This window comes from Myodes glareolus, chromosome 13 (genome assembly GCF_982192425.1).
Source record: "Myodes glareolus chromosome 13, mMyoGla1.1, whole genome shotgun sequence".
Classification (NCBI taxonomy): domain Eukaryota; kingdom Metazoa; phylum Chordata; class Mammalia; order Rodentia; family Cricetidae; genus Myodes; species Myodes glareolus.
The window spans coordinates 20,168,790-20,183,640 of NC_142038.1; the positions used below are offsets into that span (position 1 = coordinate 20,168,790).

The following is a 14,851-nucleotide window of genomic DNA, read 5'->3' on the forward strand; positions in this document are numbered from 1 at the left end:
CATTCCAAAACCTGAAGAGGAAAGACAGCAACAGAGAGGGAGAAGTCAGCAAAGTGGACAAGAAAATAAGAATATATATTTTTAAAAAAGAAGGAAGGAAGGAAGGAAGGAAGGAAGGAAGGAAGGAAGGAAGGAAGGAAGGAAGGAAGAAAAGAAGGAAAGAAGGAAAGAAAGAGGGCAGGAGGGAGGGAAGAAAAAAGGAAGGAAGAAGGAAGAAAAAAGTCAACAACATAGAAAACTTCAGTAAGGAAGCTGAGATTTGGAGAGAAAAAATAACTACAAATGATGAAAGTACAAAATCCAAGGAATCAAATAAAAGACACAGTAGAAATCTTCACCAATAAACTCATCCAAGCAAAAAAGAAAAAAAAAAGATACAGAACAAGGTTGACAAAACACTACATTCAAACATAAACGAGAAAAAAAAATGAACAAGAATGGCAATGGCTAAGAACTTTGGGACACAATCAAGAATCCCCAGAATAGAAAACAAACAAACAAAAAAAGCACTGAGATAAACACTAACGGCGTGGGTATTTAAAGAAATAGAAATTGCCCCAAATCTAGAGAAAGACAGACATGCAATAACACAGGCATTAAAAACTCAAAACAGACATGACCAGAGAAGAACTCCAGGACATTTTATGGCCAAGACAGCAAATACAAGGCAAAGAAACAATTAAAAGCTGTATGGGAAAAATAAAAACTCACCTACAAAGGCAGGAACATCAGACTAACATCAGACCTCTCCAGCAACTCTACAAGCCAAGAGAGCATGGATGATATATTTCAATCCCTGAAAGTAAAGAATTGCTGGTTGGTATATCTAAAGCTGTTTTAAGGTTGCCAGAGAAGTAAGTACATCTCGAGGCAAGTACAAACCAAAGCAGTTCTGATCTTTAAGCCAAAACCACAGAGGAGACTTAAAAGGAATGTTATGTGCAGAGGGGGAAGAAACCACAGGAAAGAATCAACTCATGAGAGGAATAGGTAAACAAGGGAAAACCAACAATAACCTTAAATGTAAAGGGCTTCAACTAACCTAATAGATACAGACTGAATGACTAGATTAAAATATATATATATATATATATATATATATATATATATATATATATATATATATACCAAAACTTCTCTTGTCTCTAAGAAACACACCTCAATGATAAAGATACCCATAGACCGAGAATCAAAGAGCTGAAGTCAATTTGACATGAAAATGAAAATCAAAAGCTGGTATAGCTATTCTGATATGATAAAGCAGATTTCCAATCAAAATTTAGAAGAGATAACGATTACTAATGTGTAATGTGGAATTATTAATCAAGAAGATATTTACAAGTATAAATATATATGACCAAACAGGGGGTCCCCCTAATTTCATAAAACAAAACAAAAAAGTCATAGATGATGATACAATGTTGAATGATTTCAAAACCCCACTCCATCCCTGGATAGAGCATCTAAGATGAATATCAACAAAGAAGACTCAATGTTAAAGCACACCATGAGTCAGATGAACTGAACAGCTAATACAGAATAGTTCGTGCAACAGATGCAGAATACACGCTATTCTTGGGAGTCCATGGAATCTCTAAAAAGACCTCACTGGAGGCTACAAACACTAAAGAGTTGAAAGAATTTGTTTCTTATTAGATAATAGTGCAATGAAAATAGAAAACAACAGCAAGAAAGCCAAAACCCCACACAAACGTATAAAAATCCCTCTCCTTTCTCTCTTCCTTCCTTCTTACTTTCCCTTCCCTCCCTTCCCATCTCTTCTTTCCTGCCTCTGCAGGCTGGCCATCAAGGGTCAAGTTCACGATGCTGCCTTGTAGTCCTGACTTTCCTCCCACTCTGCCCCTGAGCGCTGAGGTTACAGGTGTGGACCACGACACCTGGATTACTCACTGTTGAGAACCAAAGTCAGAGTGACTACTAGGCAAGCCCTCTACTGACTGAGCCAGCCACATCCCAAGCCCTAAATAACACTCTTAAATGACCAATCGGCCCTTTAAAAAAAAAACAAGAAGACAAATTTAAAGCTCTTAAAATCATTTGAAAATGAAAGCACAAGTTAACTTTTACATCTGGGATACAGAGAGGCCGTTCTCAGTGGAAAGGCCATAACTATGTGTGCTTACATTAACAAATAAAAAAAACTCAAATAACCCAATGATGTGTCACCAAGTTCTTGAAAAATCAGAACAACGCAAACCCCAAAACAGTGTAACAAAAAACTAATTAAATGGCAATGAAAAGAAAAAGAATACGTAGAATCAGTAAAATGAAGAGTGGTTTAAAAACAGTAACAAAAAACAAGATGGACAAAACTGTCACTAAATTTACCAAAACAAAAATAAGACACAAATAAAATTAGGATGAAATAGGACAGATTACTACAGAGTTTAGTAAAATATTGAGATTCATTAAAAATAATTTGAGAACTTCTATTCTTGGAAAATTTAGGAAAAAAATAGTTAAATTTATAGACATTTGATGTACAAAATTAAGTAAAAAAGATTAAAAAACAGACATAACAACCAATGAGATTGAAGCAGTAACAAAATGTCTTCCAACAAAGACAAGCCCAGGACCAGATGGGCTTATTATCAACTCCTACCAAACCTTCAAAGAAAAGCCAACATCAGTGCTTCTTAAACTGTTACATAAAATAGAAAAGAAAGGAACAATACCAAGATCATCCTACAAAGGCAACGAATACCCTAATAACAAATGTGTATAAGGACACAACAGAGAAAGAAAACTATAGACCAGTTTCCCTGATGAACATACAAGAATTCTCAACAAAATTCTGACAAACCAAATTCAAGAACACATCAACAAGACCAAGTTGATTTCATGCCAGGAACACAACGTTGACTCAACAAATGTAAATCAGGATGTATAATTCAGCACAAAACAGATCTGCGGGCAGAATTACATGATCAACTCAATAGATGCAGAAAAGGTCTTTAACGAGGTCAACATCCCTTCATGGCAAAAGCCCTGAAGAAACTAGAAATGGAAGGAACATACCTCAACAAAATAAAGGCTATATAAGACAAACTTACAGCCAACATTATACTAAGTGGGAAAACACAGAGTATTTTCTCTAAAATCTGGAATGAATCCAAGGTATTGACTTTTTCAATTTCTATTCAATGTGGTGTTCTAAGTCTTAGCTGGAACAGTAAAGACGAGAGAATGATGTAAAAGGGATTCAAACAGGAAAGAAAGAAGAGTTAAGTTATTCTGATTTGCAGACAACATGATCTTTATTTAAAGAACCATCAAAAAAAAAAAAAAAAAAAAACCTCCACAAAGAAACCCTTAAGACTTGGTAAATGCTTTCAACAAAGTAACAGGATACAAAATCAACACACCAAAATATTAGGTTCTATGTACACCAATAATGAACTTTCCCAAAAGAAACACAGAGGGTGGGGAGAATCTCATTCACAATAGCTCCAAAATAAAAACGAAACACCTAGGATTAGCCAAGGAGATGGGGACTTTTAAAATAAAGTGGTTATTTGTTTGCTTGTTTTATGGTGTGTGTGTGTGTGTGTGTGTGTGTGTGTGTGTGTGTGTGTGTGTGTGCTGAAAGGGTCTTACTCTGTAGCCTAGGCTGGACTTAAATTTAGAGAGCTGCCTGCTTTCTGTCTCCCAAGTGTTGTTATTAAAAGTGTGTGCCACTACATAAATGTAGCTTAAAGTGAAGTTTTGCAAGCAGCAAAGAAAGGAAGAGAAGACATTAGACAACAGGAAGACTTTGCTTGGACTAGCAGACTTACTACTGGGAAAATGGCTGCCTTATTGAAGACAATCAACACATCCAGTACAATGCCTAACAAAACCCAATGGCATTCTTCACAGACTAGCAAAAGCAATCCTAAAATTCATATGGAAGCATAAAATAACCAAGATAGGCAAAACAATCATTAGTAGAAAGAGTAAGCCTAGAAGTATAATTCCAGATATCAAATTATACAACAGAGCCATACAACAAAACCAGCAAAGTCTGGCACAAATATAGACATGTAGAGCGATGGGAGAATTAGGGGACCTAGGATAAACTTAAATGTCTACAGCCACCTAATTTTCTACAGAGATGTAAAAAAAAAATTCCTCGGAGGAAAAAATATCCTCCTTAATAAATAATGTTGGGAAAACTAGATTTCTATATATGGCAGAACAAGACAAAATCCCCGCCTCTGATACTATACAATAATCAATTTAAAATGGGTCAAAGACTTGAATTTTTATATTGCTGATGGAAAACACAGGTTAAACAAGGAGATAGATGGTGGCATTAGCAAGGCTTGCTAAAAGAATTTCATCAACAAAGAAAATAATCACAAGAATTAATAGGGGGAAAAACTACATGAAGTTTAAAACCCCTACACAGCAAAGGAAACAAATTCCAGGGTGAAGATACAGACCCCAGAATGGAAAAAATATTTTCCAACTCCACATCAGACTGGGAATATCTAGACTAAAGAACTCTAAAAACTAAACACCAAGAAGGCCATTCAATCAATAAGTGAACAATTGGATGGACATCACTCAAAAGAGGAACTGATTAATAAATACTTGAGAAAGTGTTCAACCTCCTTAGCCATCAGGGCAATGCAAATGAAAATAGCATTGTAACATTCATCCTAGATAGGAACCCCACTCTCAACACAACTTCACCCCTGTCACCTCAAGGCTAGGTTCCTTGAACACCTCAGGTAGAGACCCCACTCAAGCCCTGATGCCACCCTTGTTGCCTGAGAAGCATGTGTCTGGGCACAACCCCCTGGTAGGGATCCCCACATTTGTTGAAGCTCCATCCCCACTGTCTTGAGAACCTCAAGTCTTACACACCCCACCAACTACCACAGTGACTCCAATCCTTTACCTCGGACCACCGGCAGAACTGACTGAACCTTCCACAGATTTATGGGAACCTGCTGCAGTGAGAACATTCTAACTCTATAGAAAGTTAGTTTCTGGACTCAGAAGCAAGTCATAGCCCTAGCCTCAGGTGATCTGGGATTCCATTCACACAACAACACCTAGTAGCTCCAAGACTGAACTCGAAACACCAGCTATTCCATAATCTGACAATTTGGGGTAATAGCAAACAGAGATCCAAATGTCTACTCAACAAAGGTAGGGCAGATAGTCATACCCAAAACCACAAAACAAAGCAAACAAACAACGACAAAAGAAAAACATGACCTAACTTTAGGTACCTGGAGCCCATTGCAAAGCACAAATACCAGAAATAAACAAGACAGAATGTCTCCTCCAAAAACAAGGACTCCGATAGTTATGTCCCCTTGGAAAGGCAATTTAATGGTTTCTAAATATTAATTATAAACATGCTCAAGCCTGACTCAAAGAGGATATGCATAAAAGCCAGAATGAAGACCACAAAAACACAATCTGCTGACTGACACAAGGAAAAAAAATCAGGATATGAAAGAACAATTTAGTAAAGAGCATTTCTGAATGCCCAACTGAAATAAAATGTGAAACGGAAAATTTAATAAGCCAAATAAAAAGCTCCGTGGGAAGCCTCGCTAACAGAATGATTCAGTGGAAAAGAGGATATTAGTGCTTGAAGATACGGAAAGCGAAAATAATCCTGAGCGATAAAAACTGCAGAGGTTATCACCAGCCCAGACTTGAAGTTATACTACAGAAAATAGCATTGTAATAACATAAAAACAGACACACTGATTGACAGCACAGACTGAAGACCCCAATTAAGCCTGCACTCCCACAACCACCTGAGCTTTGACATTGTGAGAAAGACAGCATCTTCAACAACTGATGCTGATGAAACTGGATAGCTCCGTGTAGAAGGGTTAAAGTTGACCCTTATCATTTACCCTGCACCAAACTCAACTCCCAATGGACCAAGGACCTCAGCATAGCACTTGACACCTTGAAAGTGCGAGTGAACAGAGTAGAAAATAGGTTTCAAATTGTAGGCACAGGAAAGAATTTTCTGACAGGATCCCTGTAGTGTAGACCAACGATTGGCAAATGACACGAAAAAGCTGCACAGCAAAGGGACACGACCACTGGGACAAAGAGACAGCTTACAGAACGGGGAGGGAATCTTTACCAGCTGTACATCCGACAGTGTTGAAACAAACACCCCCATTAAAATTGGGGCACAGAACAAAATAGAATTCTCAAAAGAAGAAGAGCAAATAGCTGAGAGGCCTTTTAAAATGTTCAACACTTTAGTCACCATGAAAAAGCAAACAATTCCACCTTACCCACATATGAACCCTGAGTTACAAGAGCAAGTAAGCCCTCTGGCACAATGGTAGCATGGATGTTCCGGGGATATCCAATTACTTGCTGATTGAAGTTAAGGCCTGCTCCACAAAACAGGACTTGTGGATATGGGTATGGAAGAATCAGAACTACCAAAAGTTCCCAGCTATACAACCTTACAAACAGGTACCAAGTACTCCAGGGGAACACACCAAGGAAATACTTACACATCGCTATTTATTGTTATCTCATTCACAATATCCAGGGAATAGAAACCAGCCTAGATATCCATCAACAGATGAATGGATTAAACACATTGAACAGGTAAAGAAAAATGGAATTGTGATGTATGCAGGAAAGTGGATGAAACTGAAATCATTGTAAGGTAAAATAAACCAAACTCAGAAATTTCATGTTTTGTTCTTATATGAAGATCCTAGTTTACAATGAGGGGGTCTAGGGAAGAGGAGTTATGAAGCTATAAAGGGAACACTAGAAAAACCTTAGTGGAGGAGAAATAGAGGGTATAGAAATATGTGATAAGAATAGAAGAGGCTACTGGGGGAAGGAAGGGAACCAGTCAGAGAGGAGAAGAAGAGAAGACAGTGAGGAGGGAAACAAATATGGATAAAGACACATTAAGTATGAAAATAACATAATAAAGCCCATTACTTCTCATGCTAAGGCAAAAGTTCATTATATAAATAAATCTCCCTCTATCCCAATTATCTCCTAGAAGAAAAATGTTATATGCATGTGTACAGCTACATCTGTAGATTGATATATTAATGTATATACATATAACCACTGATGGGTATCAAACCATATTTTGTACTTAAAGGCAAAGCACACTATCTTAAAAATTCAATCCATGACAAAGTTAGAAACAAATGAGTTTTATTTGTTCTATAATCAAATATAAAACTTGACTAGAATGACAAGATGTTGTGTAAAACTGTGGCAACATGAAAACTCCAACTGAATGATTCTAGGTTAGAATTCTCTGTTGATCCTCTTAATGAAATTTAGACAATGTCTTACTTTCTAAAGTTTATTCTAAGCCCAACTCTCCTCAACGCTATGAGCTAGGCATGTTAAATAAATCTATCTTATGTCTGCATTTTATTGCTAACCTCTAGCATATAGATATTTATATTAGTTACATTAAGAAAGACCAACATGGAGTCTGTGTAGGCCAGAAGGAGACCACTACGGCTTCTTTATTTTTCTACAGGCAGATATTGAGAAGTTCTGAGAGAACTTGATTTAGTCTGACGGCAAACACCTACATTGGGCTCCACACATCTGATTGTTCCATGATCTTTGTATGCCTACGTTTTGTTATTTTTACATTTATAATAAAACACTTTAAAATTTTGGATAATCGATGAGCATTATGGGGCATGCCTTTAACCCAAGCTTGGGAGGCAAAAGCTGGTGGATCTTTAAGTTCAAGACTGGCCTAATTCACACAGCAAGTTCCAGGCCAGCCAGGGCTACATGCTGAGACCCTGCCTCAAATGTTTTATTATTAAATTTGACATGAAAGAAGAATTCATGCTACTCGGCATGTACAAATTATGCCTACACTTGCAAAGTCTAGCTGGTAGTTCTAAGGTAATTCAATGTTCAACCATTTTCAACCTATTCTCTGCATAGAGCGTAGACACATGGTTCTAAGGGGAAATCCCTCCTTGCCCCCTTTTAACCAAACAATGACTTCATCCTAAGGTTGATTTCAAATCCAAGGCTGAGGCCATGGCTTCTCCCACAGCCTCCACCTTACCTCTGAAGCCCCTGGCCGCTGCACGGAGCTGTCAGAAGGCCACAGACACCCTTCCTGGAGGTGGGGAGGAGAAAAGTGAGGAACAAGAGACAAGAAAATCATTTGTTTCATAGAATAACAGCAGTAGCCCAAAAAACTTTAAACCCAAGTTTTTAAAACAAGAATCACTTTGCATTTTGGACAATGGCTGACTTTTCTAAAGCACAGAACAGGAAATCTCTGATCCCCTTGCAGGCCTCACATCTAAGTGAAAGGTTATGACCCAAGAGAAAAATTAGAAGGCTTAGCTCCTGGACGTAATGGATCTGAAGTCAAATACCGGTTCATTTAACCATATGCTTTAAGTGACCGTCAAACTATATTCAGTCGGTGTCTACGCCTGGAGAGTCCCTGCACTAGTAAAGCTCTGAGAGACCTCCCCAAAAGAATGCATCATCATGGCCCGCCAGGACCCAGTGCCGCCATCCCCCTCAGCACCACAGCCTGACGTCTACGGTTGCCACAGAGACACCACCCACATCCAGGTCACCTCTCAACATCAATTACAATTTCCAAAGCCCGGATGACCTTCCAAAGTCTTCTATTGAGTTTATTCTCCAGCCTGAAGATTCACAGATACAATTTGATAACTAGGAGCAATCTTTTCAAGAAATGTTTGGCCAAGGCCAGCAAAATAGCACAGCCTTTTCTGTCAAGCTCAAGGACCCGAGTCTGGTCCCCAACATCCAAACGGTAGCAAGAGAGAAGTGACCCCTGAACGTTAGTCTCTTACCGCCACATATGTGCCAGGGCACACAAACAAACCTATATGCATGCATATATTCATATAAACATGCATACATAACTGAAAAAAAACCTGTTTTTGTTTTTCTAGACAGGGTTTCTCTGTGTAACAGCCCTGGCTGTCCTAGAACTCGCTCTGTAGACCAGGCTGGCCTCGAACTCAGAGATCCACCTGCCTCTGTCTCCCTAGTGCTGAAATTAAAGACATTTGCCACCACTGCCTGACTTATAAAAGAAAATTTTAAAACCAGTTAGGCTAGACTATCAAGGTGACAAACGAATACCTACATTACCGGGGCGCCATTCCCCCACACCATAAACGTGTTTACAAAGCACTCCTTGGTAATGTGCCTTTTGAGTTCAGATTATTGGCTGTTTACAAGGGTCTCCTGGGCCATGAACATTGTTAATGCCACAGAAAAATCTGCTGAGGAAGGGGATGCCTACATTTTTGAACTTCTAGGAACATGTATATTTGACCTCTGGAAATGACTGACTTTCCCCAAACTGTAAAGTCCACAGTGAAACACCCAGGCTCTCGGGTGCAAGCCCACACTGTGGTGGCATTCGAATAAGACTACTCACTCCATTGCTAAACACATTGTTTTGTGTAATACATACAACCCGTTCCTAAGATACTCGCAGGACATCATGAACTCAGTAGCAAAAATATCAACTGCCCCAGCTGTTCAGAGGAAGTGTCGGCATACGGGTCTGACTATAAAATTATATAATGAACCACCACAGTCCGTGCCGGGCAACAGGTGAAGGACCAAACTGAAACCAAAGGGCATGACTGATCCCCTCCCCAGCAGGGCAGAGCGGTGGTAGCAGCTCTCAGGCTCCTGCTTGCTGACCAACCAGTGACTAGCACTAGCCTCCAGAAAGCAAGTCTACCGGTGTTTCTGAGATGCTCTCACCACCCCGCCATCGCTGTCACCGTTCTTCTCCCGCACTGTCCTTAGTGTCCAGCTTCAATCATTGAACTGCACCATTAGGGGCCCAGGTATGAGGGGCTCACACTGTCTCAACGGCACTGATGATTCCCAGCTGCTTCATTTTCCCCAGAATTTCCATCTTTGACTCATTTGCTGGCTTCTGGGACCCTATTCCTCATATTGGATTGCCTTGCCCAGCTTTAATACGGGGGGAGCGGGGCTTAGCCTTACTGCGACTTGTCATGTCATATTTTGTTGATATCCATGGGAGGCCTGCCCTCTTCTGAAAAGAAACAGAGGAGGAGAGGATGGGGGCTTGCAGAGGGGAGATGTCTGGGAGCGGCTGGGAGGAGAAGAAGGGGAAACTGCAGTCAGGATGTAAAATAAATAAATTTTAAAAATTAAATCCAGCTGGGCGGTGGTGGTGAGTTCAAGGCCAGCCTGGTCTACAAGACAGTTCCAGGACAGGTCCCAGAGCTACAGAGAAACCCTGTCTCGAAAAACCAAACACACACACACACACACACACACACACACACACACACACACACTTAAATCCATTTTATCTTTTAGATATGCTATAAGATTAGGATCCATTACTGTTCTTCTGCATGGAGAGATCCAGCCCCTAACATCAGTTTTGAAAAGCCTGTACTTTTCTGAGTGCTTTTGCCATTCATGTTGATAATCTTTTGACCGTCTTTGGGAGGTTTATTTCAGAGCTGCCTAATCTATGTCACTGGTGCATAGATCACCACCCTGTATGCTAATATCACACTGCTTTAATTACTGTTGGCTTTGCATTCATTTTTGAGATCAAGAATTATGAGACCACCTCCTGAATTTATTGTTCTCCTTTGAAGTCATTTTGGCTATTGAGGGTCCCCAGTGAAATCATAGTTTTTGTCAGATGGGTTTTCTTTTTTTAATTTCTGCTAAAAGCATCACTGGTTTGTAGATTTCTGTGGATAGCAATGACTTTCTAAAAATATTAAGATGTCAATATTTTATTCATGTGAATAGGATGTCTTTCCACTTTGTGTCTTTAAATTTTCGGCAGTATTTTATGGTTTCTGATGAATAAATCTTTAGTCTCCTGTTAATTTTACTTAGAACTATTTTTAAGTCTATTGTAAATGGAAATGCTTTTTAAAATTCCTTATAAAATCAGACTATCCGTTGCTAGTTTAAAGAAACACAGCTGACTTCTGAGCAACAATTTCGTAGCTTTGCTACTTTGCTGGCTCTCATTTATTGGTGATAGCACGTTTCTCGTTGTGTTGGTAGGCTCCTAAGATCATGTCACCTACTAACAGGTGATCTTCCTTCATCCTTTCCCACTGAGAACCTGTGCCAACTAGTATTATGTCAACTTGACACAAGCTAAAGCCATCTGAGAAGGGGTAACCTCAGCAGAGAAAACACCTCCATAAGATCAGGCTGTAGGCAAGCCCACAGGGCATTTCATAATTAGTGATAGATGTGGGCGGGCCCAGCCCATTGTGGGTGGGGCCGACTCCCGGTGCTATGAAAAGCAGGTAGAGCAAGCCATGAGGAAAAAGCAGGAAACAGCTTCCTCCACGGCCTCTGCATCATCTCCTGCCTCCAGGTCTGCACCTTACTTGAGTGCCTGCCCTCACTTCTTCAGTAATGAACTATAATATGTAAGTGTAAACCAAATTACCCTTTCCTTCCCAAGCTGGTTTTGGTTGTGGTGTTTTATCAGAGTAATAGTGACCCTAACAAAGACAAACACCTTCTGTTTCTCCTGGCCCACCACTTGGGCTAGAAGTTCCAACAAATACTATGTTAATTGATAAGGAAAAAGCAGGCATCTTTATCTCGTTCCTGATTTTAGAAGAAAGTTTTAGTGTTTTACCACTGTATTTATTGGTTTTAGTGTTTTATAATGTTGTCAACAAGATTCTTGGAGATTTTAAAATGTTGAAGTCTCCTTTTCTGGTCCCAGTTTGCCAAGTATTTTTATAGAAGAATGTTGAGTTTTATCAAAGACTTCCTATGTGTCAATTGTGATGATCACGTGTGTGTTCATCTCTATCTCTTCATTATGTCAATGGGGTGTATAATTGACTTATTTTTATATTCTGAGTCAGCATTACATTCTATAAATAAATCTCCTTTGGCTATGGCTTTTTTATTCTTTTGGAATGATGCTTATATCAAGTTTCTATCATTTTATTGAAGAATATTATGTCAATATCCATAAAGGATGCTGATTTATGACTTCCTCTTTATTTTTGTGTCGTCTTTGTCCTTCTTTGGTAGTGAGACTCTTGGCCTCTTAGAATGAATCAAGAAACTTTCCCATCTCCTCAGTTCTTGGGAAGGATTTGAGAAGAGGTATCAGTTTGTATTTGGTCGGCTCCCCATTTCAGTCAGCTGAACTTCCTCTGTTAGGAAGGAAGAGTTTCTATTGATGCAATTTTTAAAAATGACCAAAGGCAACTCGGGGAGAAAAGGGTTTATTCCAGCTGCTCCACTTCACAGCCCATCACTGAGGGAAGAGAAGACACGTGCTCAAGGCAGGAGCCCAGAGTCAGGAACTGATGCGGAGGGCATGGAGAAGCGCTTCTTACTGGCTTGTCCTCATGCCCCACTCAGTACTGCCAGCCAAGGGGTGGCACCACTCACAATGCATCTCAGGCTTGCCCACCAGCCAATCTGACAGAGCCATTTTCTCAGTTAAGGTTCCCTCTTCCAAAATGACCCCAGCTTGTGTCAAGCTAACACAAAATTAGCCAGCACAGAGGTGTATTAGTTACTGCTCTTGGGGAAAGCAACTTAAGGGAGCAAAGGGGTGTTTTTGCTCATAGTGTAGGAGGGGAGGCATCCAGTATCGCAGGGAAGCTACAGGATCAGCTCATGCCTATGGCTTATACCTGGGAAGCTCGGAGAAGTGCCAGAAGCAGGTCTAGGCTACTAACATTCAAGAAAAACTCCTAACGACTCACTTTTCAATCTAGATCTTACCTCCTAAGGATTTTACAGCCTTCTGAAACAGTGCCACTAGACAGGGACCAAAGACTCAAAATACAACAAGGAAACATAATAGGGAGTTGCTTTACTTATCTGTTCAATTCCCTTACTACAGTTAAAGGTATGTTCAGATTTCTATTTCTTCACAAGTCAGTTTTTAGTAATGTGTTTCTAACCATTTGCCTATTTTATCGAGATTGTCCAATTTGTTAATATATGGTTATCTGTTGTCCCTTGCAATCCCCTTTATTTCTACATATCTTGGATAATGTTTTAAATTAAGAGAAGGCAGTCTGCAATTACAACTTGCTGACAGCTGTGGGCCAGAGCCTGCCAGCTGTGTTCCGTGACCACATGTGAGGACATTCTCAGAGCTTGGCCTTCCTTGTGTCTGTGCTTTCAGCTAAACTCTCCTTAGCACAAAAGAGAGTAATGGGAATCACCAGTGAGCCCACTGCCTGGCATTCTGGCTTCTATCAGCGATCGAGTGTCTCATATGGCAACAAATCACTGCATGACTATTTTTGTATTTGTTCCATGGGGAGAATTCCAAAGCAGGGGTCGAAGTGGTTTTCAGATGTTCCACAATATCTTTACTTTCTGATAAGAAATTCTCTTCTCTGCCTTTTTTCCGTATATTTTTCTACCATCCAGATACTGGCGTACTATCCTTTCTACACTAGGGGGCAGTAACAGCTCAAAAATCAAGTTAGTCCCACTACGTGGCCACACATCCACCGGCAGCCGCACACACTTCCTCTTTCATTCCTCTGTGGAAATCTATCATCAGACTTCTTAAGGCTCCTAACTCTGTTCAATCTAGGACACATCCCTTAAGAGGCAGGCAAATCTTCCAGGAAGATCTGCTGGGAAGGGGAGACTGGGAATCCTATCCATTTGTAGAATAGTGCGGTGCACATTGAGAGAAGAAGCCCCCCCCCCCCCCCTCCAGGTGCTTCCCCAACTGAGAGAGGCCTGGGGAAAGGGAGTGGGGGAAGCGGTAGGTGGAGTGAACCACTGCACTCCAATAAAAACCAGCCAGAACTAAGAGAGCTTAGAGGACTGGCAGACTTCACAGTCTTGGCTGTCACCATCCTGCTACCAGCTCCAGTCTTTGCACAGAGAGGGATGATTTACTCATGCCACGGAAAAGCTGACAAGGGGTTAACTTCTGCCCAGAAACTAGCCCTCAGGAGAGGCCGCCTAGAATTTCAGAGTAATTCGGAAAACTTCGAAACTCTTACTATAATCATACCAAGAAAAAAAAAAGTACCATTTGATTAATGCTAATACCTTATAAGCTTAAAAGGTTACTAAAGTGCTGTGGCTGACGTTTTGGGAACCTGCAGTGGCTCGGTGGTTCAAAGGGCTTGCTATGCATGTCTGAGGATCTAAGATCCACCCCTGAGACGCGGTGGCAGAAGAGAACCATGTCCTGGGAACTGTTTGCTGACCTCCACACATGTGCCGTGGCATACGACCCTGCCTATGATAGGTAAAATTTTAAATATTCATAAATTATCTTAGCATGTTATTTTTACAATTTTTTGCCCCAATACACAAATGATTATCAAACTACCTCCCTGGAGTCTAAAGATGACTGGATTTACCAGCACCTTTTGTTATGTGAAACGGGGATTTTTAATTCTTAAAAGAAAGAGTCTCAGTATGAAACTTGGGTTGGTCTAGAATTCACTATGCATACATTCTCGTCACAGGAGGTATTGTTTAAGATTTATTTTTACTTTTATGTGTATGTGTGTTGGGGGAGGTGTAGGCCTTATGGATGCAGGGAAGCAGACACCAGAGAGGAGCATCAGATCCCCAGGAGTTAGAGTTACAGGCGCTTTGGAGTCACCTAACATGAGTCCTGGGAATAGAACTTGGGTCCTCTGGACAGCACCAAGTCACCACTGAGCTATTTCTCCAGCCCCTCAGCGTGGGAGTCTTAAGGATGCAGCTGAGGTGCTGTTGTCTGTACCACCTTCCAGAAGCAGCATCAGTTGGTTGTGGTCCTTTCTGATCTTGGTGCTGCTCAGTGCGTAAGCTGGAGAGCATCCATCCA

General features: G+C 40.4%; 1 protein-coding gene across 10 annotated transcripts in view; it reads right to left on the reverse strand.

Annotated features, from left to right (window-relative positions):
- The window catches only part of Ldlrad4 (low density lipoprotein receptor class A domain containing 4), a 320,979-nt gene that overhangs the window by 10,113 nt on the left and 296,015 nt on the right, over positions 1-14,851 (reverse strand). For 8 of the 10 annotated variants that reach the window (XM_087895936.1, XM_087895934.1, XM_087895935.1 and 5 more), the window contains one exon: positions 8,069-8,122. The exons of the other annotated variants lie outside the window; for them this stretch is intronic. In XM_087895936.1, coding sequence (XP_087752062.1) covers positions 8,069-8,122 — 54 coding nt within the window. The remainder of the gene's footprint in view (positions 1-8,068; positions 8,123-14,851) is intronic. 10 annotated transcript variants of the gene reach the window in all.